This window comes from Bos indicus x Bos taurus, chromosome 5 (genome assembly GCF_003369695.1).
Source record: "Bos indicus x Bos taurus breed Angus x Brahman F1 hybrid chromosome 5, Bos_hybrid_MaternalHap_v2.0, whole genome shotgun sequence".
NCBI lineage: Eukaryota > Metazoa > Chordata > Mammalia > Artiodactyla > Bovidae > Bos > Bos indicus x Bos taurus.
The window spans coordinates 19,136,430-19,164,276 of record NC_040080.1 but is presented as its reverse complement, the minus strand read 5'-3'; the positions used below and the strand labels follow the sequence as shown (position 1 = coordinate 19,164,276).

Below are 27,847 nucleotides of genomic sequence, written 5' to 3'. Positions count from 1 at the left end.
CCTGGTCTGGGAAGTTCTGCATACTATGCAGTGTGGCAAAAAACAAAGCAAAAGCTAACATGGCCAACATACCTGAGACAATAGCCTGTTGATCTAGCTTTTCAAGAAGAATGTTTCTGATGTTCATGTTTCCAGCCAGAGAGAACGTATAAGCAAGGAGGGCCTGTGTGTACAGGTTGGTGGTAGAGGAAACGGAACTCTTGACACACTGCAGCCCCTGACTCACCATTGGGTCCTGGAAGGTAAAGATAAAGAACTGAATTTAGAAGGCATTCCTTTAAAAAGTGGAGGTGATAAGGAAGTCACCATACCCTCTTTTCAGTTTAAAAGGCTCTCGGTTCTGAGTTCAGTCACTCAGTCGTGTCTGACTCTTTGCGACCCCATACACCACAGCAAGCCAGGCCTCCCTGTCCATCACCAACCCCCAGAGTCCACCCAAACCCATGTCCATTGAGTCAGTGATGCCATCCAACCATCTCATCCTCTGTCGTCCCCTTCTCCTCCTGCCCTCAATCTTCCCCAGCATCAGGGTCTTTTCAAATGAGTCAGCTCTTCGCTTCAGGTGGCCAAAGTACTGGAGTTTCAGCTTTAGCATCATTCCTTCCAAAGAACACCCAGGACTGATCTCCTTTAGGATGGACTAGTTGGATCTCCTTGCAGTCAAAGGGACTCTCAAGAGTCTTCTCCAACACCACAGTTCAAAAGCATCAATTATTCAGCACTCAGTATTCTTTAAAGTCCAACTCTCACATCCATACATGACCACTGGAAAAACCATAGCCTTGACTAGACGGACCTTTGTTGACAAAGTAATGTCTCTTTTCATGACAGCTTTTTAATATGCTGTCTAGGTTGGTCATAACTTTCCTTCCAAGGAGTAAGTGTCTTTTAATTTCATGACTGCAATCACCATCTGCAGTGATTTTGGAGCCCAGAAAAATAAAGTTAGCCACTGTTTCCACTGTTTCCCCATCTATTTGCCATGAAGTGATGGGACCGGATGCCATGATCTTCGTTTTCTGAATGTTGAGCTTTAAGCCAACTTTTTCATGCTCCTCTTTCACTTTCATCAAGAGGCTCTTTAGTTCTTCTTCACTTTCTGCCCTAAGGGTGGTGTCATTTGCATATCTGAGGTTATTGATATTTCTCCCGGCAATCTTGATTCCAGCTTATGCTTCCTCCAGCCCAGCATTTCTCATGATGTACTCTGCATATAAGTTAAATAAACAGGGTGACAATATACAGCCTTGACCTACTCCTTTCCTAATTTGGAACCAGTCTGTTGTTGCATGTTCCAAGCAAAAGTTCTAACTGTTGCTTCCCGACCTGTATACAGGTTTCTCAAGAGGCAGGTCAGGTGGTCTGGTATTCCCATCTCTTGCAGAATTTTCCACAGTTTATTGTGATCCACACAGTCATAGGCTTTGGCATAGTCAATAAAGCAGAAATAGATGTTTTTCTGGAACTCTTTTGCTTTTTCAATGGTCCAGTGGATGTTGGCAATTTGATCTCTGGTTCCTCTGCTTTTTCTAAAACCAGCTTGAACATCTGGAAGTTCACGGTTCATGTATTGCTGAAGCCTGGCTTGGAGAATTTTATTTTATTTTATTTTATTTTTCAGTGAAAAGACATAATTTAATAAGGAAGATGCATAGGAACATTACAGGCCTATCAGAAAGGAAAGTCTGTGTTTCCAAAGTTGGAGGTCCCTAAGCATAACCCAAGCTTTGCTGACAAATTCCTGTGCTTGACAAAGTTGAACCACTGAGTTTCCTGCTTCCTCTTTAAAAAGTACCCTTGTTTCACATCGGTTCAGATGTGAAAGTTCAGGGAAAAGTGGAGGAGTGGACCTTTCAACCCCGTACGGGCAAATGGGGTTTGCTTTGCGAAACTGTCTCATTTGTTCACATCATGTAAATGTAGAGATCTGGAGAAAAGACGTTTTGTTCTCAGTTCAAGACCTGTGAAGTGTGGTAGGCGAGCTGAGGGTCCTCGGTGTCTCCCCAGATGTATAGGTTTATCTAGACTCTCCAGGAAGCTAGAAGTGTCTCTCCTTTTTGACATTTAAACAAGGGGCATCCAAGCATTTGTCATGTAGCAAATAGCACAACTGTTCTGGTCTTAAATCACTTGTCTGGGTCTCATCCTGATTCTTCTGCTTAGGAGCTCTGTGCCCTTGGGCAAGTTTCTTAACCTCTTTCAATCCTCCTTTCCTCATCTGTAAATTGTGAATAAATAGGATTTATCTCACAGATTAGTGTGAGGTTCTAATGAGAAAAAGCAATGAAGTACCTGGCACATAATAAGTATCTGGTAAAGAGTGGCTGTCATTTAGTTGTTAAAGTAAAACAGTAATACAATTTCCAAATAATAGTTTAGAAATTTTAGAAAGTAGAGACTGGAGGAAACACCCACTATACCACATCACTTCAAGATACCTGCTATTATTGTTTGTATAATCCCTTACAACTTGTCTTTTATGTTATTTTCAAGTATAAAATGTAATATATTTTTATTTTAGCATCACTTTACTAGTGTGTGAGATGAGTGCAATTGTGCGGTAGTTTGAGCATTCTTTGGCATTGCCTTTCTTTGGGATTGGAATGAAAACTGAGCTTTTCCAGTCCCTTGGCCACTGCTGAATTTTCCAAATTTGCTGGCATATTGAATGCAGCACTTTCACAGCATCATCTTTCAGGATTTGGAATAGTTCAACTGGAATTCCATCACCTCCACTAGCTTTGTTCGTAGTGATGCTTCCTAAGGCGCACTTGACTTCACATTCCAGGATGTCTAGTTCTAGGTGAGTGATCACACCATCGTGATTATCTGGGTCATGAAGATCTTTTTTGTATAGTTCTTCTGTGTATTCTTGCCACCTCTTCTTAATATCTTCTGCTTCTGTTAGGTCCCTATCATTTCTGTCCTTTATTGGCTGGAGAGGGACAAAACTAGCTAACTTTCTCTAGAAATAGGCATGATCCAGAGAGTGTCAAGGGGAGGCGCTAGAGAAACTCACATCTATGGTCTTGCCCATTTCCAACAATGCAGCTGTAATGTAGGCAGTCAAGGAGACCTCATCATCAACTCCACCCTGGAAGGAGAAAGGGAGACAGGAAGTCAAGGCTGCAGCCAGCACGTGCAAAAATTGTGTGCAAACTACAAACTACAAAAAGGTGTCCCCTCTGAACAGATGAATTAGCAGATGCAGGGAATGGACATGTGGACACAGGGGCAGGGGAAGGGTGGGATGAATTGGGAGAGTAGCATTGACATATAATACACTAGTTTGTGTAAAATACATAACTAGTGGGAAGCTGCTGTATAGCACAGGGAGCTCAGCTCAGTGCTCTGTGATGACCTAAAGGAGTGAGATGGGGGTGGGAGGGTGGGAGGGAGGTAGAAGGAAGGCTCAAGAGGGAGGAGACTTACATACTCATGTACCTAATTCCCACTGTTGTACAGCAAAAGCTAACACAACACTGTAAAGCAATTATCTTCCAATTAAAACAAAATTTTTTATTTATTATTATTTTTTACCTGAAGGATAATTGCTTAACAATATTGTGTTAGTTTCTGCCATACATCAACATGAATCAGTCATAGGTATACATATGTTCCCTCCCTGTTGAACCTCTGTCCCACCTCCCACCCCATTCCACTCCTCAATTTTTGAATTAAAATAAAAAGTGCTCCTTTCCACAGGCTGACTCGACCTCAAGACTCCAGGACAGACAGTGGGTGGGCGCGGGGAGGAGGACTGGAGGGACTTCAGTGACGCACAGCCTCCAACAGTGACCTTCAAGTAACCTTCAAGAAGTAACATGAGGTCTTCAGCTCTGAGTGGGTATTTAGGAAACCCAAGAGAAGTGGTTACGAAGCATAACAGATTTTTTTTTTTTAAAGAAGGAAGCAGGGGATACGAAGAATCTGAGAATTTCTTATTCTCAGGTTTTGACTGAATCTGAGCCTCCCCAGATGAATGTTCTCCTCAAGTGGCACAAAGCCCAGCCTCTTTTCCAGGAGACATTCGGTGACACCTGTCCTTGATTAATGACGTTCACAGAAGAATATTAGTCTTTTCTTTAAAAAAATATATAATCTAAATTATGATCTTTGTTCAATAGATAAAAGAACAAACACTTAAAAAGGTGAAATAGTTTGTTCAAGAATACACAACTAATAAGCTGAAGGGCTGGGATTTGAGCCCAAGGAGTTGAAGTCCAGAGCTCCCGCTAAGGACCAAACCACCAAACTTGACAAGACGAATGATGTGTTTCTTGACAGACTGCCCAGCTCTGGTAAGATAGGAGGAGGAAAAACCTCTAGAATCTTGTTCTAGTCACATCCAGGCTTGTACTATACATATGGGGGACACTGCAAGGACCTTGCATAAGGAATACTAATGAATCATACAAAGATTTTGTTTTCAACACTCAAGATTTTTAATCCAGGGCCTGGAATAGCAATAATGATCCCTCCAGGAAAGTTGGTTCGGTCTTTCTTTCACTGGATCTGTTCTGAATCGAACAAGAGCTACTCACACCCCAGCACCTCACCCTGTGTTGGGAGGGGTCAGGCATTGCAGTGAATGGAGGCGAGCAATGCCCCTGGAGTCCAACTGCTGGGGTTCAAATGACAGTCCTGCGCCCACAAACAATCACCTCGGGCACTTTACTTAACCCCTGCACCTAGTTTCTTCATCTGTAAAATGGAATTAAAAATGGTATGCCAGGACTTGTGTGTGTGTGCTCAGTCGTTTAAGTCGTGTCCAACACTTTGTGACTCTATGGACTATGCCCCACCAGGTTCCTCTGTCCATGAGATTCTCTAGACACGAATACTAGAGTGGGTTGCCATGCTCTCCAGGGGATCTTCCCAACCCAGGAATCAAACTCACATCTCCTGCATCACAGGTGGATTCTTTACCCACTGAGCCACCTGGGAAGCCCCATGCTAGGACTTAGCATGTTGATTTGTTGTAAACATTAAATGGGCTTTCCAGGTGGCTCAGTGGTAAAGAATCTGCCTGCCAAAACAGGAGATGCAAGAGACACGGGTTCGATCCCTGGGTCAGAAAGATCCCCCAGAAAAGGAAATGGCAACCCATGGGAAATCCCATGGATAGAGGAGCCTGGCAGGGTTGCAGTCCATGGGGTCATAAAGAGTCAGACACGACTAAGCAACTAAACAACAACAAACATTAAACATCAAATAAACGGAGTACATAGTGCCCGGAAGGGAGTAGACCCCTTACAATAAACACTGGGCTGGGGACTTCCCTGGTGGATTAAGAATCTGTCTTCCAATGCAGTGGACGTGAGTTTGATCCCTGGTTGGGTAACTAAGATCCCACATACCCTGGGGCAACTAAACCTGTGTGTAGGACTACTGAGCCTGTGCTGCAGCAAAAATCCAGCCCAGCCAAAATAAACAAATAATTACTTTTTTTTAATAGCAAAATTATTAAAAAAAAAAAAAAAAAAAAGGCACTGGGCTGCCTAGGAATCCCCACCAGAGCAAATGGCTTTGCTTCATACTTAGGGAGTTCGTAAAATGCTCAGAGACCTTCTAGTCCAGTGGTCCTCAAACTTTAGCAAGTGTTTGAATCACCCAGAGGGCTACATTAAAATACAAATGCTGGCCCACATCCCCCAGAGTCCTCTGACTAGGTCTGGGGTGAGAGCTGGAATTAGCATTTCAAACAAGTTCTCAGGTGGTGCCGGTACTGCTGAACCTGGGGACCGCACTTTGAGAACCATATCCTAGTATATTCTCTCATTTTACAGACATGGAAGCTCAGGCTCAGACTGGCTAAAAATATTGACCAAGGTCACCCCTTAGCCAGGCCAGAGACCTAAAGAACCAAACCCCGGGCCAGCACTCTCTTGATTCTGTGCAATCAGAGGTCAAGTTCTTCTCAGGGACTCCAGGTCCCTGGGCAGGGCCGCACCTTCATAGATGTTTGAAGGAGCTTTCCCACGTTGTCGTAGCAGCCACTGGAGAGCTGGTTTCCTGCCATCCACTCAAGAGCATCCTGGATGTTCTTGTCGTCAATGAAGATGAATTGCCGAGCCTGGCCAAAGCATTTGGTGACAAAGGCTGTCAGCCTATATGGTAAAGAGGGAAATGCACATTAAGGCAGATTTCTAGGTGAGGGTTCAATGTGTTAAGTTGATTCAGTAGTGTCCGACTCTTCACCACCCCATGGACTATAGCCCACAAGGCTCCACTGTCCACGGGATTCTCCAGGCAAGAATACTAGAGTGGGTTGCCATTTCCTCCTCCAGGGTGTGTGACAGTTCTACAGCTTGTTCTGGTGTGTGGTTCCAGAAGAGGAGTTGAGGAAACATAATGCCATAGTAAGCCTGGAAAAGGGAGGCCTTACTTGGCCTTCGTGGGGACAAGAACTGGTAGGTTCAAGGTGGGGGAGAAGGGTAAGGGGTTTGACCATACATGAAGCTGAAATAAATAGTATTAAAGTGATAGAAGAGAACTTCCCTGGTGGCACAGCAGATAAGAATCCACTTGCCAATGCAGGGGACAGGGGTTCCATCCCTGGTCCAGGAAGATTCCTCATGCCACAGTGCAACTAAGGCCCATGTACCACAGCTGCTGAGCCCACACCTAGAGCCTGTGCTTCACAAGAGAAACCCACACACCACAACAAGGGAAACCCCACACACCAAAACTAGAGAATGCCCACAGAGCAACAGAAACCCAACACGGCCATAAATAAAAAAATAAAATTTATTTTTAAAATATGTTTAAGTGGTAAAGGATAGAAAGCAAGAATGGGGTGCAGGGGAGGATAGAGGAATAATTCCAAAGGGTTCTGGAATTATGCTCTGAGGAGCAGAACTCACTGGGAATTGGGCAACATTACCATGTGTTTCCATTTCCATCTTGCTCCCCAAAGGCGCTGTAGGAGCCATTACTGTGTTTGTACATCAGTTCCCTCTGGTACCCTGGGAAGCCAGATGTGGTTTTAGAGGAGAGGGATAACTTCACAAAACACTCCCATGGCTTGCAAGGATAAGGGACACTTCAGATACCAAAATTCCCTGTGTCTTAATAACCCAACCATAGGCCCCAAAGCAAGTGTCCAAGAAGAAAGGGTGAGCCAGCTCACCCAGCTTCAGGAAGCCCACTGCTCGAGACCAGATTTCCTCCGTCAGCAGCTCTGTCTTCTCCAGGTACTGCAGGACGTAAATGATAGGTGCGAACAAGACCATGTTCTGCTCCCCACAGCCCATTGGCATCTGCACCAAGTTGTCCAGGTTCTGCAGGGCTGTGCCCATGATGTCTCCTGGGGTCCAAAAGGAGAGGGAGAGAAGATGGTGGGAGAAGCAGGGACCCTGAAGAGTTATCATTCAATGAATACTTGTGTGCCAAGTTGCTTTAGTCGTGTCTGACTCTTTGAGAACCCATGGACTGTAGCCCACCAGGCTCCTCTGTTCATGGGATTTTCCAGGCAAGAATACTGGAGTGGGTTGCCATGCCCTCTTCTAGGGGATCTTCTCTACCCAAGGATGGAACCCACATCTCTTATGTCTCCAGCATTGGCAGATGGGTTCTTTACCACTAGCACCACTTGAGAAGCCCTCCAAAGAACACATATTACTTAGCATTTTGTGAGTCATTACTCTGTGACCCCAGGGACAACAGTCTCTACCTCGAAGAGCCCATAGTCAGTGGGGCAAGCAATTACAATACACTGCAATTCTTTTGTTTTGGCTTTTTTTTCTTCTTTCTTTTTTTTGGCTATACTTTGGTTGTGGCATGTGGGCTTAGTTGCCCAGAGACATGTGGGATTTTAGTTCTCTGACCAGGGATTGAACCCACATTCCCTGACAGCTCAGTTGGTAAAGAATCTGCCTGCAATGCAGGAGACCCTGGTTCGATTCCTGGGTCAGGAAGATCCCCTGGAGAAGGGAGAGGCTACCCACTGCAGTATTCTTGGGCTTTCCTTGTGGCTCAGCTGGTAAAGAATCTGCCTACAATGCAGGAGACCTGAGTTCCATCCCTGGTTTGGGAAGATACCCTGGAGAAGGGAAAGGCTACCCATTCTAGGATTCTGGTAGAATCCTTTTACATTTCACATTTCACTTTCCCTGCACTGAAGGTGGATTCTTACCCACTGGACTACCAGGGAAGTCCCACAATTCTTTTTTTTTTTTAATATATATTAATATTTACTTATTTATTTGTCTGCTCTGGGTCTCAGTTGCAGCATTCAGGATCTTTAGTTGCAGCATGTGAACTTTTAGTTACAGCATGTTGGATCTAGTTCCCTGACCAGGGATCAAACTTGGGCCCCCTACATTAGGAGCTCTGAGTCTTGGCTGCTGGACCACCCGGCAAGTCCCTACATCACTATTCTAACTTATTATAAGCAATTATAACATAGTACTATAACATTAGGTATGTACAAGGTACTAGAGTACACAGACAGATACATAGGCCACCTGAAGGAGTTCAAGGCTTTAAAACGCTGATGAGGGATGTACCAAAACCTGCAATTCTTAGTCTCAGTCTCTAAGTGTCTCCACTGCGTATAACTACATCACCCTTCAAATCACCACGTCTCACTCAGACACACACATCCTCCTGGCACGCTTTTCCACGTTAAATTCCCCAACCCCTCCATATACTTCACAACCCAGGAAGCCTGATGTAAGTGATTCATGAACATCTTCATTTCAGTCATTGAGCTCAATTTGAATGTATAAATATGTCCTGAATGTCAACTGCAAGAACTGCTCGAAGAACAAAAATGAAAAAGACATGGCCTTTGGGACTTCCCCAGTGGTTCAGTGGTTAAGAATCTGCCTGCCATTGAAACATATACATTACCATATGTAAAACAGAGAGCTAGTGGGAAGTTGATTTATAACACAGGGAGCTCAAGCAGGTGCTCTGACAATCTAGAGCGGTCGGATGGGGTAGGGGATGGGAGGGAGGTTCAAGAAGGAGGGGACATATGCCTAGTTTTGACTGATTCACATTTTGTATGGCAGAAACCAACACAATGTTGTAAAGCAATTATCCTCCACTTAAAAAAAAAAAAAGAATCACCTTCCAATGTGGGGAATCGATCCCCCTGATATGGGAAGATTCCACATGCCACGGGGCAGCTAAGACCATGCACCACAACTACTGAAGCCCGGGCATCCTAGAGCCCATGCTCCGCAACAAGAGAATCTACCACACTGGGAAGCCTGTGCACCACACCTAGAGAGTAAGAGAAAGCTCGTGCAGGAACGAGGATCCAGGGCAGCCAAAACATAAATAATAAAAAAATTTAAGTAAATAAATAGACAGGACCCTTAGCCTCAAGGAGTCCTCAATGCAGTGTGGAAGACACAAAAGATAGTGAGTTATAATTCAGGATGGTGAGTGCTATATTAGAATCAAATGCAGAAAAAAATGGACATTTTAACCTGGAAGGGATCTGGGTAGGGGGTAAGAGTAAAGAAAGAATAACACATATAGCCTTCTACTATGTGCTAGATACTGTGCTGGGAACTTGATATTATATTATATTTAATCTTTACACCAATCCTGAGAGGTAGGTTATTAACCCTGTCTTACAGAAGGGAAAAGAGGGACCAAAATCGTTCACTAACTTATCCAAAGTCACATGGCTATTAAATGGCATAACTGAGATCCTAAATCAGTTTGATATAATTTTACAATTTTCAAGCTCATGTTTTCCTACTTGCTCCCTCTTCTTGCCCAAAGAAGTGGCATACCCTTTTAAATATGGTTGAATCTTCCCAAAATTATATTCAAATGGATAGTTATTATTCTTAAATGGTTACCACAAACATTTTGTCTCCCTTCTACTCAGTTTATAGACTTAAACCTAAATACATATAAAACTTAATGAGCTTTAACTTCCTCTTCCCAGTCTCTTTTCTGTTTTTATCTTTGTTTCTCTATTTTTTGGGTCCTGGCTTACGGCATGTGGGATCTTAGTTCCCTAACCAGGGATCAAACCCAGGCCCCCTGCAGTGGATGCATGCTGTCTTAACCACTGGACCACTGGGAAAGTCCCTCATTCCTGTTTTTAACTGGGTATATGTCTATATAATCCCATCTGTACTGCATAGGCTGTATGTGCTCAGTTTATAAAATAAGCTCTTCTTCCTTCATCTCTTCCAGTCTACCACACCTTCCTTCAGGTAGGTCCATAGGCTTCAACTCACACCACACCTTGATAGCTGCTGGCCCCACTTTTTCCTTTTTGAGCCAAGAATCTCTGGTTGCTTACCCAGAACAGCAACATAAGCCCTGGCTGAATCAGGAACAACATCCACAGGGACCTCCAGGGAGATAGATTCTGAAGCCACTTTTCCTGTGAGGGGCAGAGAAAGGGTAAAACACTAGAAAGGTGGAAGTAGTGGGGCTTCTTGAGCCCAAACCATAGAAAAACTTGCCATCACCCGGGGTTTTCTGTAACCACTGCTTTCTGTGGGTTGGAGGTAGATTTTTTTATTACTATTCATAGCGGTCTTTGCAAAAAATAAATTCCAGCCAGCATCATAATGTGCTGTACGATTTCTCTTCTTTTCCTGCCTCTCTGCTAGTTGGCTCCCCTGGGAAGGGCACCCCTAGACTCTCCTATTTTTTTCTTGTCCTGTAGATTCCTCCTTTTGCCTAAGAAAATCTGTTGCTAAGGGAATTCTCACATCAACCCCTCTCTGTGTTCACCCACCTTTTGGGCACAGCAGTGAGCTGTGTGTCTTCTCCACAAGGACTCCTTCCGGCTGACAGGAAAAGAGACAAGGATGGGTGAGAAAAACTAGATGAGTATCAGGGCAGGTGGCCCTGGAGGGATAAGAAAGGGAAGGGAAATGGGAAAAAGAGGCCCTGCTTGTGCCCCGAGGGCTTCGCTCACAGCTGGAGAGAACAGAGCTTCTCTTTGACATTCAGAAGGACTCCTTTTCAACCCAGGGAGGGGCCTCTCAGTAAGATTCTTTCTGGGCTAGAGCTAAAGACAAGTTTGGGACACTTCTAGGAGACAGGATGGGCAATGGAATTCATAGTGATGTGACGCAGCTAATGCTGACATAGGGATTTTCATAGGAGAAACTAACATTCATTGAATGTCTCCAAAGTACCAAGTATCAGAGGAGTGGGAGGGAGGAGTAGGAGGGAGGGGATATATGTATACATACAGCTGAATCATGTTGCTGTACAGCAGAAACTAACACAACGTTGTAAAGCAATTATACTCCAATTTTTTAAAAAAAGATAACATTCCTTCTTAATCTTATAAGGGGTCACATGACCCACTATGATGACCCTTATATCCAGATTATGTAAATTGTCAATAATGTATCATTTGATATACAGTCTTCTGTCTCAAAGAAAACTCATGCAACTGTGCCTTGACTTCCAAAGTGCAGGACAGTTCTCAGGGCTTTCTGAGAAGCTCTTTCCAGGGTATAATCCTCAAATCTGGCTTGAATAAAATTTTCCATTTCTTTCTTAAAAAAAAAAAAGTATAGGTACTATATTAGACACTTTCATAGGCCATCGGTACGGGTTTATCAAGTATTTAAGAGCAGAAATGGCTCAGGGAAGGATAAAGGTGAGCTACCTGATGGCAGCTGGACTTAGAATGCTGCAACAGACTCACTGATGTGGTCGGACACATGCTGAACATCCCTGGCTTGGTAGCTGCCTTTGCCTCTGAAGCTAGACCCGCAGAAAACTCACCTTGACCAGAACTGGTTTGATGAGTGTGTCACTCCCACCCTTTAGGGGAACAAACGCCTTCTGGCCCCCACAGAGTTCATTGCTGTTCAGAATCTTTGTGCTGATAGTGAAGTTTACATGACCTGAGAAGAAAGAGGGAGAAAGGAAGATATTGGCCCCATTGGCACAGGTACCAATGAGGTCTCTTCCCCACTAGACTGTTGCTTCTTAAACTTGATACATGCAAGTCACCTGCAGCTCTGGTTTGTTACAATAAGAGCTCTGCATCAGTGGATCTGGGGTGTGGCCCACAGTCTGCAGCTCCAACAAGCTTCCAGGAGTCACTGATACTGGTCTAGTGTGTTAGGCAGCCTCTAAGGGGCCCTGACAACCCCTGCATCCTGATATTTACACTGCTCTGTCATCTTCTCCCCTTGCTTGTGGGCTGGATTTAGTGATTCACTTCTAAAGAAGAGGATAGAGCAGAAGCAGTGAGATGTCACTTCTGAGATTGGTTAAAAAAAGACTGTAGGGACTTCCTTGGTGATCCAGTGATTGTAAATCCACCTTCCAGTGCAGGAGACGTGGGTTCGATCCCTGGCTGGAGAATTCAGTTCCCACATGCTGCAGAGCAACTTAGTCTGCAAGCTGCAATGAAGATCCAGCACAGCCAAAAAAAGACTGTAGCTCTGTCTTGGGTTCCCTTTTCCCCTTGAGACACTCACTGTGGACGAAGCCAGTTGTCATGTCAGGAGGCAGTCGGGTGAGAAGAGCCATGGGTTAGGAAACAGAGGGAGCCCACCAACCAACACCTGAGGCCAAGAACTGCAGCCTTCCGTCTAACAGCCCATGAGGATCAGAGGCTCTGGAATAACTGTAGATGAAAGTTCTCTCCTGGGCAAATCTTTGGAGGAGAACACAGCCCTGGCTGAACTTCATGAGAGGCCTTGGGCAAGAGGCACTCAGCTAAACCATACCAATCACTGACCTACAGAAACTGTGATAATAAATGTTCTTTAAGGCTGCTAAATTTTAGGGTAATTTGTTAAGCAGCAGTAGATCACTAATTCACCCATTGATCACAATTTTAGTTGCAAGGATTTAATCTGAGAGCAAATGACATCTGAAAGGATTATTGTGATGATTGTATGTGTGTGTGTGTGCCCACATGTGCACTCGACCAGTCAACTCTTTGGGATCCCATGGACTACAGCCCACCAGGCTCCTCTGTCCATGGAATTTTTCAGGCAAGAATACTACAGTGGGTTGCCATTTCCTTCTCCAGGGGATCTTCCCAACCCAGCGGTAGAACTTGGGTCTCTTGTGTCTCCTGCACTGGCAGATTGATTCTTTACCACTGCACCATGCTGCTAAGTCACTTCAGTCGTGTCCGACTCTGTGCGACCCCATAGACGGCAGCCCACCAGGCTCCCCCGTCCCTGGGATTCTCCAGGCAAGAACACTGGAGTGGGTTGCCATTTCCTTCTCCAGTGCAGGAAAGTGAAAAGTCAAAGTGAAGTCACTCAGTCGTGTCCAACCCTTAGCATGGACTGCAGCCCACCAGGCTCCTCCTTCCATGGGATTTTCCAGGCAAGAGTACTGGAGTGGGGTGCCATTGCCTTCTCCGCACTGCACCATGAGGGAAGCCCAAATTATGATGATTAAATGAGCTAATTAATGTAACACAGTTAGGATAATGCCTGGCCCATAGTTAGTGTCTGACTAGTAACATGAAACTATATCCCTTGTCCTGGCATAAATATATTTTTAAAATATTTATTTATTTGGTTGCACTGGGTCTTAGTTGCCACACCTGGGATCTTTGATCTTCTTCGTTGTGACAGGAAGGACACACGGGGTATTTTTTTAGTTGTGGCATGTGAACTCAGCTGCAGCATGTGGGATCTAGTTCCCAGACCAGGGATTGAACTTGGTCATTGGGAGTGTGGAGTCTTACCCACTGGACCACCAGGGAAATCCTTGGTATAAATTTTAAAAGCTCACCCTTTCACACTTGAAATAGTCCAATGTGGATAATTTGGAGTCATCTATCAAAGAATATTTGCTCATTTATTTATAACCTAGACTTAAGAGGGAGAAAAATAGAGGCAAATATACAAGAGAGGAAGGAGAAAACAAAGCAAATGTAGCAGAGGAAAGGGTAGTATTCTTAACCTCTGTTCTCTCCTTGCCTACCTGCCACGTCCTGCTCTTACCCAGTTTGACAGCCGTGATGTTCCAGTGATAGGATTTTGCTTCGTCAGCACACAGACAGGTGGAGGCCCGAGTGTCTGTCTGCGTTTCCACTCGGTACTCCTCTGACTTAGCTAGGTTAGTCTGAACCTAAAGAGGATATTTGAAAGATAAAGGATATGAGTAGGACTTCTCTGGTGGTCCAGCAGTTAAGAATCCGCCTGCCAATGCAGCAGATACAGGTTCGATCGCTAGTCTGGGAAGATCCCACGTGCTGAGGGGCCACTGAGGTCATGCACCACAAACCTGTGCTCTAGAGCCCAGGAGCCACAACCACCGAGCCCTCATGCTACAACTACTAAAGCCCGCATGGAGTCTGTGCTCCGAAACAAGAGTGGCCACCACAATGAGAAGCTCGCGTACCACAATGAAGAGTAGCCCCCACTCACTGCAACTAGAGAAAGCCTCCCAGAGAGAGCCCAAGTGGCAACAAAGACCCAGCACAGCCAAAATAAATCTATTAACTAAAATAAGTTTTAAAAAATAATAAAGGATATGAGTAAAGCAGACAATGCACAGAAGGTTAGGAAGATGGGAGGGCCAAGACACTGATGTCTCATCTTCTTCTCTGGGGAGATGGGTATGCCTCCAGTGTAGGGGCTGATACCTGCTTCCTACATCCCCAGCTCTTACCCTGATGCACTTCTTCAGGTAATTGAAGATGGTGGCAGTCAGACGGAAGGATTCACCACGAACCACTGAGTAAGGGAGCGTCAGATCAACAAAGAACGGCTTGAAGGCAGTCACTCCAACAGTGGGTGAGAGGCCAAAACCCTTGGACTGGGAGGTGCAGAAAGTCATGGCCTTCCACGTGGTGATGGTGTCAGGAACCGTGATGTGGACAGACTCCTCTCCCGAGTAGCTGTGAGGACACAAGAATTCAGCTACAAATTCACCTGCAGAAATGATTATTTTGTTGCTCTTGTGCATGGCGGGTGGGGTGGGAGGGAAGCAACTGGACTGGAGGCCTAAGTGAATCTCAGACTGTGAGTCTTCAGGTGAGGCTGTACAAGTATGGGAAAAGTGTGTGTCTGAGGATTGGGGGAGGCGGTATGTGTGTAAACATATCTGTAAGACAGCCCAGTGCCCTCCGAATCTGTGAGAATATTCATCCTTATGGTTTGTCAGGACAAGCAGGAAAGGAGTGAGCACAAACCAAACTAACATCAAGATGTGCCTTTCTGTTGGTGTGGCCCTGCCCTGTCTGCACTGCACAAATGTGAAGACGTGTGGATTTGTTTTGAATGATTGTATACAATTGTTTAAGAATCCAGACAAAGAAAAACGTTCTCATATTTCCATTAAACCTTCTTGGCTTGAGACTTCTGTTTATTCTTGCCACCTCTGCTTAATCTCTTCTGCTTCTGTTAGGTCCTTGCTCTTTCTGTCCTTTATTGTGCCCATCTTTGTGTGAAATGTTCCCTTGGTATCTCCAGTTTTCTTGAAGAGATCTCTAGTCTTTCCCATTCTATTGCTTTCCTCCATTTCTTTGCATTGTTCACTTAAGAAGGCTTTCTTATCTTTCCTTACTATTCTCTGGCTTGAGACTTAGGTTCATTAGAAATTATCTGAGTCTGGGATTTCCCTGGTGGTCCAGTGGCTAAAAGTCTAGCTCGAAATGCAGGTAGTCTGGTTTTGATCCCTGGTCAGGGAACTAGATCCCACATTTTGCAACTAAAGGGCCCACATGCCACAACTAAGACCCAGTACAGTCAAATTAATTAATTTAAAACAATTATCTGAGTCTGGGCTCTCTCCTGACTCCACACTGTATATATATAATCTTGTTATACCTTTGAGGTATCACTTACCCAACAGGAAACAGATCCCACAGCCAAGTCTCTGGAAAGTACTGGCGAACCTGAGACTCTTCCGGCTGAACTGGCTGGAATGGAGCTAGCTTGTGGACCATTGAATGAACTTCATTCACTGCTAAGGAGACCAGGAATAAGGGAAAAAGCAGAGGTGTCACTCGATTGTGTCACGCAATAAGTCAAAGTAGAGGGAAGACATTCAGAGGGAAGCGGAAAACATGCAAGTCATAGATGAGGTGGAAGGACCACTGAGGAACTGACTAGTCACAAGGCTATTGGGGAAAGTGACAGGTGGGGATGTTTGCCCAGAGAATGAATAGATAAGAACTTCAGGCTTCAAAAGCCCTCCCCATAGAAAGAGAGTGAAATCCTTGGGGAAACTGCCTGCATCTATAACCCACAATCCATTATCATCCTGGCTAGAGGCTCAGAGCAAGAAGAGGAGGCAAAGAGGGAGCTTTCAGAGTTCCATGATTCTAAATATTTCAGTGAATCAGAGGCAGCTTACCTCCAGCCATCGTATGGCCGTATCTTAAATTCTGGTGACTGCAATCTATTGGCCTCTTGATTTTGGCATTGGACAGTATTTTCAGGCCCATGTTCTGATAGGCACCAAAGGGACCAGAGAATGAAGTGTTAGAGGGGGTCCTCTCCCTTACTACAAGGGCTACTGCTTAGAAATTTCACCCTCAAAGGGTTGAACCAACACATTCTTTGCCTACTAATTGTGAGACCTATACCAACCACCAAGACTGGTTCACTTCTATTCCAGCCAGCATGAAAGTCTCTCAGTGAAAACTTATTTCATTGTATTTATATACATATATATGTACGTATTATGCATATGTATATACACACATATGCATACGTTTCTGCAGAATGATCGTCACAATAAGTCTAGTTAACATCCATTACCATATATAATTACAAAAAATTATTTTCTTGTGATGAGGACTTTTAAGATCTATTCTCTTAGCAACTTTCAAGTATGCTACATGGTATCATTGGGTTTCTCCAGGGGCTCAGAGGTAAAGAATCCACCTGCAATGGAGGAGTTTGATCCCTGGGTCAGGAAGACACCCTGAAGAAGGAAATGGCACCCCACTTTAGCATTCTTGCCTGGGAAATCCCATGACAGAAGAGCCTGGCGGGCTACAGTCCACGGGGTCGTAAAAGAGTTGGACGGCTGAGCAACTAAACAACCACGTACAGTATCACTAGCTACAGTCACTACGCTGTACACTATATTCCCAAGACTTGTTTATTTCACAACTGGAAGCTTGCACCTTCTGACCACATTTACCCATGTTGCCCGCCCCCTGTCTCCCATCTCTGGCAACTACAGTCTCTTTCCTGTATCTATGAGTCTGTTGTTAACTGTTGTTTCTAAATTCCACATATAACTGAGATCATACAAGGTTTGTCTTTCTCCATCTGACTTATTTCACTTAGCATAATGCCCTCAAGGTCCATCCAGGTTGTTGCAAGTGACAAGATTTCATTCTTTTTTTGGCTAAATAGTAGTATTCCACTTACTTCATTGTTCGATATGTTTAATACTTCTTCTGAATATTAGTCACTGTATCCTTATTATTTGATTTGAAATTAATTTTCTGAGGGCAGAGACCATATCAGCTTGATCAATTAAATAAAAATATATTGAGTGGATCAGGCTCAAAAATATATTGAAGGATAAAGTATTAGAGAGAACAAAAAGATTGAACAAGACCTGCTTCCGGACCTCAGAGAATCAATGGCCAGACATGGGCCAAAGCATTCCAAAACTTTGCTGATAAAATAAATGCAAAATCTTTCGTAATAGGAGACTTCTGGTCTACCTTTCTTTGTGTGTGTGTGTGTGTGTGTGTGTTTTCCTTCTGTACTGATCCCATGGAAGTCAATGTTTGCAGACCCCAGAGAGAGGATAGGTATATAGCCTCACATGTGGGAAACTTCTTCAAGCATAAGAACCAAGAGCGGCTCCTTGCCCACCAGGAGTTTCTTTCAAGATTTTGCCCCTGTCAGTGCCCACCTGAGCCCACATGCTTTTGTCGATATGGACTTTCCTTTCCCCCTCCCACCACCATTGTTTCTATGAGAACAAAATGGGTAAGAACATCCACCTGGAACAAACTGAAAAGGTCTGTTTTTTCAGATATCCAAGGCCTCCACATGACAAGACGATTGTTCCAACGCTCCTCGAGCACTGGCTCAATAAGGGGCTGTGGAACGTTCCAACCATCAAACCCTGGACACTCATCGTATTCAGCCACCTGATAGGGGTAGTGATTGTACCAGAATGGGAACATCCCATAGACCTGAGAAAAGACAGGAAAGGAAATTAATCTTTTTTTCTTAAGCAAATGAAATATTGACACAGTGAAATCACTTCTCTCAGATTCTGTGGCACAGTTTACTGTCTTTGTATTCTTTGTCTTCATTACTCCAGAATTTCTTTCATCCTAAGTCCCTTCCTCTAGTTCATCTTTTCTCATAATCTGATCTTTATCTCCTATTTCATCTTTTCTGATCCCTATGATCATATTAACCATGCCCTTCTCATATCATGTTTTTCGGGGGCTGGGGCATGCCAAGCAGCTGGCAGGATCTTAGTTCCCTGACCAGGGATTGAACCTGGGACCTAGGAGTGAAAGCCCTGAGTCCTAAACACTGAATTTCCAGGAATTTCCCATATCATCATTTCTACCTTCATGTCCACACCAGCTTTGCCTCCCCCTTGTGTGAGGCACTGTTTCCCTGAGACTCTCTTTCCTGCTCCCTGGAATCCATCTCTTATCCTGATGCAGCCGGTCTATCTTCTCTGTCGACCCCTGCCATGTCAGCAGACCACTCACCGAGCTATTGCTCAGTTCGCTCTCTGGTCTAAGCAGCAAGACACTCTCATCCACGGCCCGGACTGCACACAGGGACCCAGGGGCTGCCCGCAGCTGGAGGTCCACATCTGCTCCTGGAAGCTGCTGGGAAGGTGAGAAGCCAAGGGAAACCTGGGGTAGAGAAAAGGACAACATGGGGATCAGGTCAGGCTAGAGAGGAAGAGAAACAGTCATCAGCCATATGCCCTAAGTACGGTCCCTAGCCCACTCCTTCACTTTTTTTTTTAAGAGTCGCTTTGTCTTTTTTTTTTGATGTGGATTATTTTTAAAGTCTTTATTGAATTTGTTACAATATTGCTTCTGTTTAATATTTTGTTTTTTTGGCCATGAAGAATGTGGGATTTTAACTCCTTGACCAGGGATTGAACCCAAACCCCCAGCATTGGAAGATGAAGTCTCAACCAGTGGACTGCCAGAGAATTCCCCCGAGTCCTTCACTTTTATACTGATTTTTCTTTGTAAAGTTTTGCCCTTTAGAAGTAGTGTCTTGTGATACAGTTGGAAAAAGTAAGCAGCACAGTAGAATAATACAGAAAGTTTAAAAGACAGAAAGTAGAAAGAGAATTTATGGAATAGATCTACAGAACATGTGACTTCCCAGCATGACCTTTTAAAAGAAGAAGGAGAGACAGTTCAACAAACCATGCTAAAGATACAGAACATGACATCCAGCTTCAACATTATCCCCTGCCTTCCCCAGTGGCCTTGTCTTATCTCCCTCCACGCCCAGGATACACAAGCTCCCTCTCTCTGCCCAGACCTTTCCTTCAACCGCCTTAACTGCCATTTTACCTGATTGTCAAAGCACATCTCCACTGAGAACTGGATTTTGTCTGCTATGACACCTCCATTGGGAAAAATGGCATAGACCACCAGGGAAGGATCAGGGGCTAATCTAGAGTTGAAGACCAGTGGGAGAGAGAAGGAGCCTTTCAGTCCTGAAAGAGAAGAGGGGATCTTCAGGCATAAGAGTACACGCTCTTATGTGTACCAATGACATCCAACCTGTGTCTGCACTTCTCCCTGAGCCAGCCACGGGCAAGTTGTTCCTCATTTTTCTGATCTGTGGTTATTGTTCTGTTCTTGCTACTCCTGCTTTTGCTTCTAGTATAAGAACTGTTTTCTAGAAGTTTAAAGTTTTTTCTTGTCTCTCTTCTTTTTTCTTTCTTTCTTTTTTGTTTGTTGAATTAATGTAAAAACAATTTTACATTACAAATGTAATGTAAATTTACAGGAGACTTGGAAAACACAGAACGAAGTTACATGTAGTTCCACTATATATTGCAAGTATTTTTAAGTAGATAAATGAAGATTTTCAGTTGGAGTTTCAATATCAAACTCTCAAAAATTAATAGAATGAATATACAAAAAAGTAGAAGGAAACTACCACAAAGGAGATCTGAAAAGCATTATAAACCAACTCAACTGGAAATTTAAAGTTTAAGTCTCCCAAGAGATTCATGAACACTCACTTTTCATCCCGGACTTCAGGTGTTTCTGCCCCTCCATCTCCAAATTTCCTTTCCCTATTAACTAAAGAAGAGAAAAAATAAAAATCATCAACAACATAGAAGTTAGAGGAGTTTAGCCTTGGTCCAATCCTTACATCTCTCTGTAAGGAGAGGCTTCTTTCATAGTTCAAGAGTCCAGGTAAGTACTTTGTGGAGCATCCTTCAGTTTGTCAAATGTTGGATGGTACCCAGAATCCTGATGACTCTTCCTCCAGTTGGGGGTCTGCAAAGGACCAGGGGGTGGGTGGGAGGAGACACAGGCCACCATGGCTTTGGAACCAGAAACCATTCTTCACAACAGATAGCTGACACCATTTCTTGAAGACCTCTAGGTTTTATTCTTTTATGATCCCTGTAACATAATGTCCACTAAAATCCATCCTTACAACCTTTTTTAAAAAACATTTTTTTCTACTGAAGTACAGTTGATTTATAATGTTGTGCCAATCTCTGCTGGACAGCCGAGTGACTCAGTTATACACATATATACATTCTTTTTTTAATATTCTTTTCCATTATGGTTTATCCCAGGAGATTGGATATAGTTCCCTGTGCTGTACAATAGGACCTTGTTGTTTATCCATTCTATATGTAGTAGTTTGGATCTGCTAATCCCAAACACCCAATCTATCCCTCCCACAAGTCTCTTCCCCCTTGGCAACCACAAATCTGTTCCCTATTTCTGTGAGTCTGTTTCTGTTTTTACAACTTTAAAAAAATTATCACTCAATTCAAAATTCAGTGGAAGTTAAAGGTAGGGGGGGTTGGGGATAAATTGGGAATTTGGGATTAATATATACACACTACTATATATAAAATAAATAAGCAACAAGGACCTACTGTATAGCATAGGGAACTCTACTCAATACTCTGTAATAACCTCTAAGGGAAGAGAATCTGAAAAAGAATATATATACATATGTGTGTGTGTGTAATTGAATACTTGAAACTAACACATTGTAGATCAACTATATATAAATAAAAAATTTTTTAAAGAATTCAGTGGAAATGAATACATCTTAAACTGTCTTGAGTCCTCTGACATTTGACTTTCTGGCAAGAAATCTCTTTTTATCTCTCCCTTCCTGTTCACTCTCCCCTGAAAATGAACTCAGTGCAATGGTTTCTAAGTAGGCCAGCTCCTCAGGCTTCAGTCAAGTCTGCACTGATCTGCTCCAATTCCACTTTTCTCGTAAGCCTCCCACACTTCTGTCCTGAACTCAGTACATATATTATAACTCTGCCTTTTTATTTCCCACCCACCCCTCCTCATTTTGTCATTTGGATGATTGTTTTAGATTTATGGAGACACTGAAATGATTTAGGGGGAGAAAGTCTCTTAGAGACTTTAAGAAGATGATAAGGGAATAAAAAACTCTGGACCATCAAACCCGAGGTTCACAGGAGTCCAGTTCTTGAGGACTTCCTGGGGAGTTGGACTCAGGGTGACCAGTAAAACTGTTAGTCTTGGTTTTTCTTTTTGTTTTTGGGGGTTTTTTTGGCCGCACAGCAGGGCATGCAGGATCTTACTTCCCTGACCAGGGATCAAACCCATGCCCCTTGCAGTGGAAGCTCAGATTCTTAACCACTGGACCACCAGGCAAGGCACCAAACTGCTTGTCTTCATACATTTTTTCCAGACCACAAGTTGTAATCATATTTCTCCAGCAAAGTTGCTATCAAAGTTAACCCTATATTATCTATTTTAAAACACTGACCAATGAAACACATAAGGAAATTTATTCTAAGTCCACATCCTCTCCTCAGTCTCCCTCCCATCCACCCACCCAGCTCCCTTTCAGCCCTTGTCAGCAACATTTTCGCATTAATTCCTAGTATTATTTCCTCACACAATTTCCCTGGACTCCTGTTCAAAACCTCCTTATTACCTATGTCCTCCCATCTTCTATACCTATATCAACATGGTAGCCACTGGGCACATATGACTCCTGCTGCTGCTGCTGATAAGTCGCTTCAGTCGTGTCTGACTCTGTGCGACCCCAGAGACGGCAGCCCATCAGGCTCCCCTGTCCCTGGGATTCTCCAGGCAAGAACACTGGAGTGGGTTGCCATTTCCTTCTCCAATGCATGAAAGTGAAAAGTGAAAGTGAAGTCGCTCAGTCGTATCCGACTCTTAGCGACCCCAGGGACTGCAGCCTACCAGGCTCCTCTGTCCATAAGATTTTCCAGGCAAGAGTACTGGAGTGGGGTGCCATTGCCTTCTCTGCATATGACTCCTGGATTCCTTGAAATGTGACTTGTCCAAACTCCTTTAAGTATAAGATACATACTTTGAATTTCTAATGCATACTTTGCTACACGGTTGAAACAAAAAAATGTAAAATATTAATTAATGATTTTTTATGTTGATTTCATGTGGAAATGACCATATGTTGGGTTAGATAAAATATCCTTTAAAAGTTAGTTTCCCCTGTTCTTTTAATTTTTTAATGTGGCAAATAAAGATTTAGAAATTACCTATATGGCTTGCATTACAGCTTTCTAAAAAACTCTTTTGGCTGTACTGCATGGCCTGTGGGATCTTAGTCCCCCACCCAGGGACTGAACCTGCACTCCCTGCATTGGCAGAGCAGTCTTAACCATTGGACCACCAGGGAAGTCCTGTCTTATATCTATCCAGACTGTTCACTTGCTCTGACTCACTGTCCTTATTCCCTTTCCTTCCAGTCCCCATCTCCCAGTCTCACATAGTAGGAGAAGGTGATTTCCTGGTCAGGCTTTGCATCAGCCGGATCGATGTGGTAATCCACCAGCACTTCCTGGGGCCGGCCACATTCCAAGATGCCACTCAGTCGACGGATGCCAAGGAAGCTTCGAGTCGGGTTGTAGAAGGGCTGCAGCTGCAGGTAGGCATTTTGGTAGTAACGAGGCACTTGTTTTGGATCATGTGTTTCTACCAATTGGAACCTTCCCTGAGAAAGAGAGAGAGAGAAAAAAAAGACCTTTAAAGGCATGTACCCCAAGTATATCAACCCAGTAGGGCTGTTGTGATTCTCAAATCTGTACTCCCTAACAGTGGCGTGTAGATATTTCGCTAGAGGTCCAACCAAGAATGTTTGAGGACTCCATGATAGTGGTGACTTGCAGCAACATTTTGGTATGTCAGGGTATAAAGTAAGGGCTGATATATAGCTGTCAGGTAATAGAAAATTGTCGATAATATACCTTCACACACTGATGCAAAGGAGAGACAAGTTTGACTAAGAGATTAAAGAATGTATCTCAAATCTAAGAAAACTAGATACAGAGGATAATAAGACTGAAAAGCAATCAATCAATATCAGGCTACCCTGGTGGTCCAGTGGTTAAGACTTCATGCTTCCAATGCAGGGGGCATAGGTTTGATCCCCGGTCAGGGAACTAGATCCTACATGCCCAACAGTCACACATACAAAAAAAGACTGAAAATAATCGTTTCTAAGAGGAGTGATTGAGTGATGCCTAGAGTACAGAAATAGGCAAATCAGTCACAACAGAAATAGTACATATTTGCTTATGGGCTATAGTTCTTCCTCCTTCCCCATAGCAACATCCTCTACCAGGGAATCATAGACCCTTTTGGTCTAACTGTGGACCCACCAGGTGACTTGTTTTGGGGAATGGATATTCAAATATGTGAGCTAAGTAGAGGCTCAGAAAAGTCCTTGCATGTCTTTTGCTTTTGCATCTCTTCACTGCCATGAGAATGGGTATGTGCTTAGTCACTCAGTCATGTCCAATTCTTTGAGACCCTGTGGACTGTAGCCCGCCAAGGCTTCTCTGTCCATGGGATTTTTCAGGCAAGAATACTGAAGTGGGATGCTATATCCTCCTCCAGGGGAATCTTCCTGACCCAGAGATCGAACCTACATCCCTGTGTCTTCTGCATTGCAGGTGGACTCTTTACCCACTGAACCATTGGTATACCTGTACTGTCTCCGCAGATCATGAGACTTGTGGAGTACAAGCCTACAGTCACCTGGTCCACAGACATAAGGAACTCCACCAAGATGGGCAGAGACGCCATCAGACTACCCAGATACAAGACCAGTAAATACTTCCTGTTGTGTAACACTGAAGTTCTGTAGTTTGTTTTTTTTTGTTTTGGTTTCTTAGTTCCCAGATCAGGGATTGAACCTGTCACCCTCAGCAGTGAAAGCATGTCCGAACCACGGGATAGCCAGGGAATTACCCTGCAGTTGTTTGTGAAGCAGCAATTGATAAGTGGTACAAATAACCTTTCAAGTTGTGCAAAATCTAGAATTCTCTTTGCTGTTTTTATGAGTAATAAGAAGAAGGAAAGGGGGAGTAAGAGGAAGAAGATGATTCTGAACCATTTTTTCCTCCCTAATCTGATTTCAAATAGAGAACCAGATAGAGAGGCAGTTAAGTTATAAAATGAATTAATAGAAATAGCAATTTTTTTTTTTTTAATCTGAAGGGTCATTTATTTGATGAGAATTTTAAATGATGGTGTCTAAGAAAAACTTTCTGTCGAGGGGAGGGCAGAACTGGTAACTAAGTGGGGTGATGGACTTACCAGGAGGGCAGAGAGAGAAACAAGGACATTCTGAAGTTTTCCTTCAGATGGTCTGTGCTGGAAAGGGGAACTCCCAGTGCTTACCTCCAGAGAAACACTTTTCCCGTTCCAATTAGCCGTGTCTAGATTGAAGGCAGCGAGGCCATTGTTGTCAGTAGTTAGGATCTGGTTGATGTCTCCATTTTCTCCATGAATCACCAGATACACTGAATGATGCTTGAGGAGGGAGCCATCGTGGCCCTTAACTCTTATCTGAGGGGTGAAGGTCATTAGAGTAAGTTTTGGAGTATGTTCAAAATTCTAAGGAGACATTTCAGGAAGAGTCCAGAAGAAGATAAATGTGATGCGAAGAGTCGGAAATGAGGATCTACGAGGAATTGAGAAACATACAGAAGTAGCTTGACCTGGAGCAGAAGTAGACTGGCCACACATAGGATAGACCTAGATATTGTCATGCTGAGTAAAGTAAGTCAGACAGAGAAGGAGAAATATCATATAACATCCCTTATATGTGGACTCTAAAATGAAATGACACAAACGAACTACTTACAAAACAGAGGCTCACAGACTTGGAGGCTCACAGCTTAAGGTTGTGGTGGGGAAGGAATAGTTAGGGAGTTTGGAATGCACATGTACACTCTGCTATATCTAGAATGGATAACCAACAAGAACCTACTGTATAGCACAGAGAACTCTGTTCAATGTTATGTGGCAGCATAATATAACAGTGGATGGGAAGGGGCTTTGGGGGAAAATGGATACATGTATATGTATGCCTGAGTCCCTTTGCTGTTCACCTGAAATTATCACAACACTTTTAATCAGCTATACCCCAATACAAAATAAAATGCTAAAAAAACAAATGAATGATCAAAAAAGAAGTAGATTTGCCACATGGCTTAGGAAACATCAGATCAGATCAGTCGCTCAGTCGTGTCCGACTCTTTGTGACCCCATGAATCGCAGCACGCCACATCAGGGCCCCTCATTTTCATACCCCACTGCCAAAACTCTGTATATTTTTTTGCTTTCATTTTCCTACAGAGCATCCTCTTCCTCTCCTAAATTGTATAATCCTTAGGCTCTAAGACAGTCTGGATCTACTCTTGGTCTAAAGAAGAGATGACCAAGGAATAACAGATCTGAATATGTACAATACTATAGTGTTCAACAATTACTTGGGAAGTGAAGAAGATAAGCTAGAGAGAGGGGTGGAATGCTAGGAATCAGAGAGAAGACACTTCAATTTTTTAAATCTCTAAAGACGATGCTTAAGGAGCCATCAGTGGCTCGCTGTGGCAGGAAGTTTGATATTAACCTTGCCTAGATGCAGAAACTCAGACTTGAGGATCTCACCAGGTAACTTGCAGCTCTAAAATTCAAAGACTGACACAGGAGGAGGTGAACCCCTGGCATTCGGAGGGTCATTGAAGTCACATTAGTATTTTAGGCACATCTCATGTGAGATTAAGGACACACAGTGCCAGGAATTAAGCACATACTCTAGAGCAGGGGTCTCCAACCTCCAGGATCTAACGCCTGCTGATCTGAAGTAGAGCTGATGTACTAATAATAGAAACAAAGTGCACAATAAATGTAATGCACTTGAATCATCCTAAAACCATCCCCCAACATCTTCCACAAGTGGTCCCTGATGCAAAAAAGGTTGGGGACTGTCGCTCTAGAGGCAGGCTGCCCAGCTCTGACCATAATTACCACTTACGAGCTGTATAACCTTGGGAAAATCACCTAACCTCACTAACCTCTCTGTCTCAGCCTTTTTGTCTGTCAAATGGGGCCAATAATAATGTCTAACTCAGGACTGTTGTACAGATTAAAGTGAATACATACAGAGTACTTAGAAAAATGCTAAGTTAATATGTGTTCAGGAAGGAGTTGACAGGGTGGTTAAGCGTTTTTTGTCTGAGCAGAGATGAGTTTCAACATACCTTTCCACTGAAGGGGAAATTGGGGTAATAATAATCATTGGTGTCTTCAAAGGTCATGGATCCCATTTGTGAAGAAATGTATATATCCCGAGTGGTGTTGGCCTCCACTCCTGCAGAGGGAAACCAGGTGTATGATGATCTAAATACCTAACATCCTCATCTTCATGTTTAACATAAGACTACCTGAAAGGATGGTGCCACAGGAAGTGAGAAGATGACTATCATTCTGACCAAAGATCTAAACCAACTCCTCCTTCCCAAACTTTTGGGGAAGTAGGGAATGGATAGCAGATGAAATCTGACATTTCCCATTGACTGTGAACTTAGAACGGAGTCCCTTCTAAGCACTGATGAAGGCGAGTCTTGAGTCGTCTGAGTTGTTGTTGTTGTTCAGTCACTAAATCATGTCCGACTCTTTGCGACCCCATAGACTGCAGCATGCCAAGCTTCCCTGTCCTTCACTAACTCCGGGAGTTTGCTCAAACTCATGTCCATTGAGTAAGTGATGCCATCCAACCATCTCATCCTGTCAACCCCCTTCTCCTCGCCCTCAATCTTCCCCAGCATCAGGGGCTTTTCCAATGAGTTGGTTCTTTGAATCAGGTGGCAAAAGTATTGCAGCTTCAGCATCAGTCCTTTCAATGAATATTCAAGGTTGATTTTCTTTAGGATCAATTGGTTTGATCTCCTTGCAGTCCAAGGGACTCTCAAGAGTCTTCTCCAGCACCACCGTTTGAAATCATCAATTCTTTGGCACTCAGCCTTCTTTATGGTCCAACTTTCACATCCACACATGACTACGGGAAAAACCATAGCTTTGACTATACAGGGTCTCTCTCTTGGCCAACTCTTTTCCTTTCCCTTTTCTTAATGAACCGAGGAGCATCCCACTTACCTGTCCCTTCCTCCACCACAGTAGCCATGATATTGATGTCTTGTCTGTAAAAATACCCAGTGAGGTTGAACATGGACATGGCCACAGAAGTTGAAATGCATCCTGCTTTGTCAATCTAGTGAGGCAATCAGAGAGAGAGAGGGGGGAAGAAAGAGGGTGAATAACCTAATCTCTACTTCTTTTTAAATTTATTTATTTACTTGGCTGCACTGGCCTTAGGTGTGACATAGGAGATCTTTCATTGCAGCGCACAGGCTATCTGTTGTGATTATACAGGCTCCAGGG

The 27,847-nt window shown here is 43.7% G+C and overlaps 1 protein-coding gene and 1 long non-coding RNA gene across 2 annotated transcripts in view; one reads left to right on the top strand and one right to left on the bottom strand.

Moving 5' to 3' along the window:
* LOC113892417 (alpha-2-macroglobulin-like protein 1) overlaps nt 1-27,847 on the bottom strand; it is a 50,246-nt gene that overhangs the window by 11,154 nt on the left and 11,245 nt on the right. The window contains exons 9-28 of the mRNA XM_027541250.1: nt 27,563-27,677; nt 26,668-26,777; nt 24,803-24,970; nt 22,887-23,111; nt 20,140-20,200; nt 19,460-19,605; nt 18,629-18,778; nt 17,897-18,091; nt 16,282-16,375; nt 15,771-15,891; nt 14,593-14,821; nt 13,923-14,049; nt 11,728-11,849; nt 10,721-10,772; nt 10,277-10,360; nt 7,133-7,309; nt 6,887-6,968; nt 5,954-6,110; nt 3,020-3,094; nt 73-235 (exon numbers count right to left, since the gene is read on the bottom strand). Coding sequence (XP_027397051.1) covers nt 73-235; nt 3,020-3,094; nt 5,954-6,110; nt 6,887-6,968; nt 7,133-7,309; nt 10,277-10,360; nt 10,721-10,772; nt 11,728-11,849; nt 13,923-14,049; nt 14,593-14,821; nt 15,771-15,891; nt 16,282-16,375; nt 17,897-18,091; nt 18,629-18,778; nt 19,460-19,605; nt 20,140-20,200; nt 22,887-23,111; nt 24,803-24,970; nt 26,668-26,777; nt 27,563-27,677 — 2,653 coding nt within the window. The remainder of the gene's footprint in view (nt 1-72; nt 236-3,019; nt 3,095-5,953; nt 6,111-6,886; nt 6,969-7,132; nt 7,310-10,276; nt 10,361-10,720; nt 10,773-11,727; nt 11,850-13,922; nt 14,050-14,592; nt 14,822-15,770; nt 15,892-16,281; nt 16,376-17,896; nt 18,092-18,628; nt 18,779-19,459; nt 19,606-20,139; nt 20,201-22,886; nt 23,112-24,802; nt 24,971-26,667; nt 26,778-27,562; nt 27,678-27,847) is intronic.
* Nucleotides 22,958-24,257, top strand: LOC113892421. The gene is made up of 2 exons (XR_003511040.1): nt 22,958-23,045; nt 24,073-24,257. It is a non-coding gene; the product is annotated as an uncharacterized LOC113892421 (long non-coding RNA).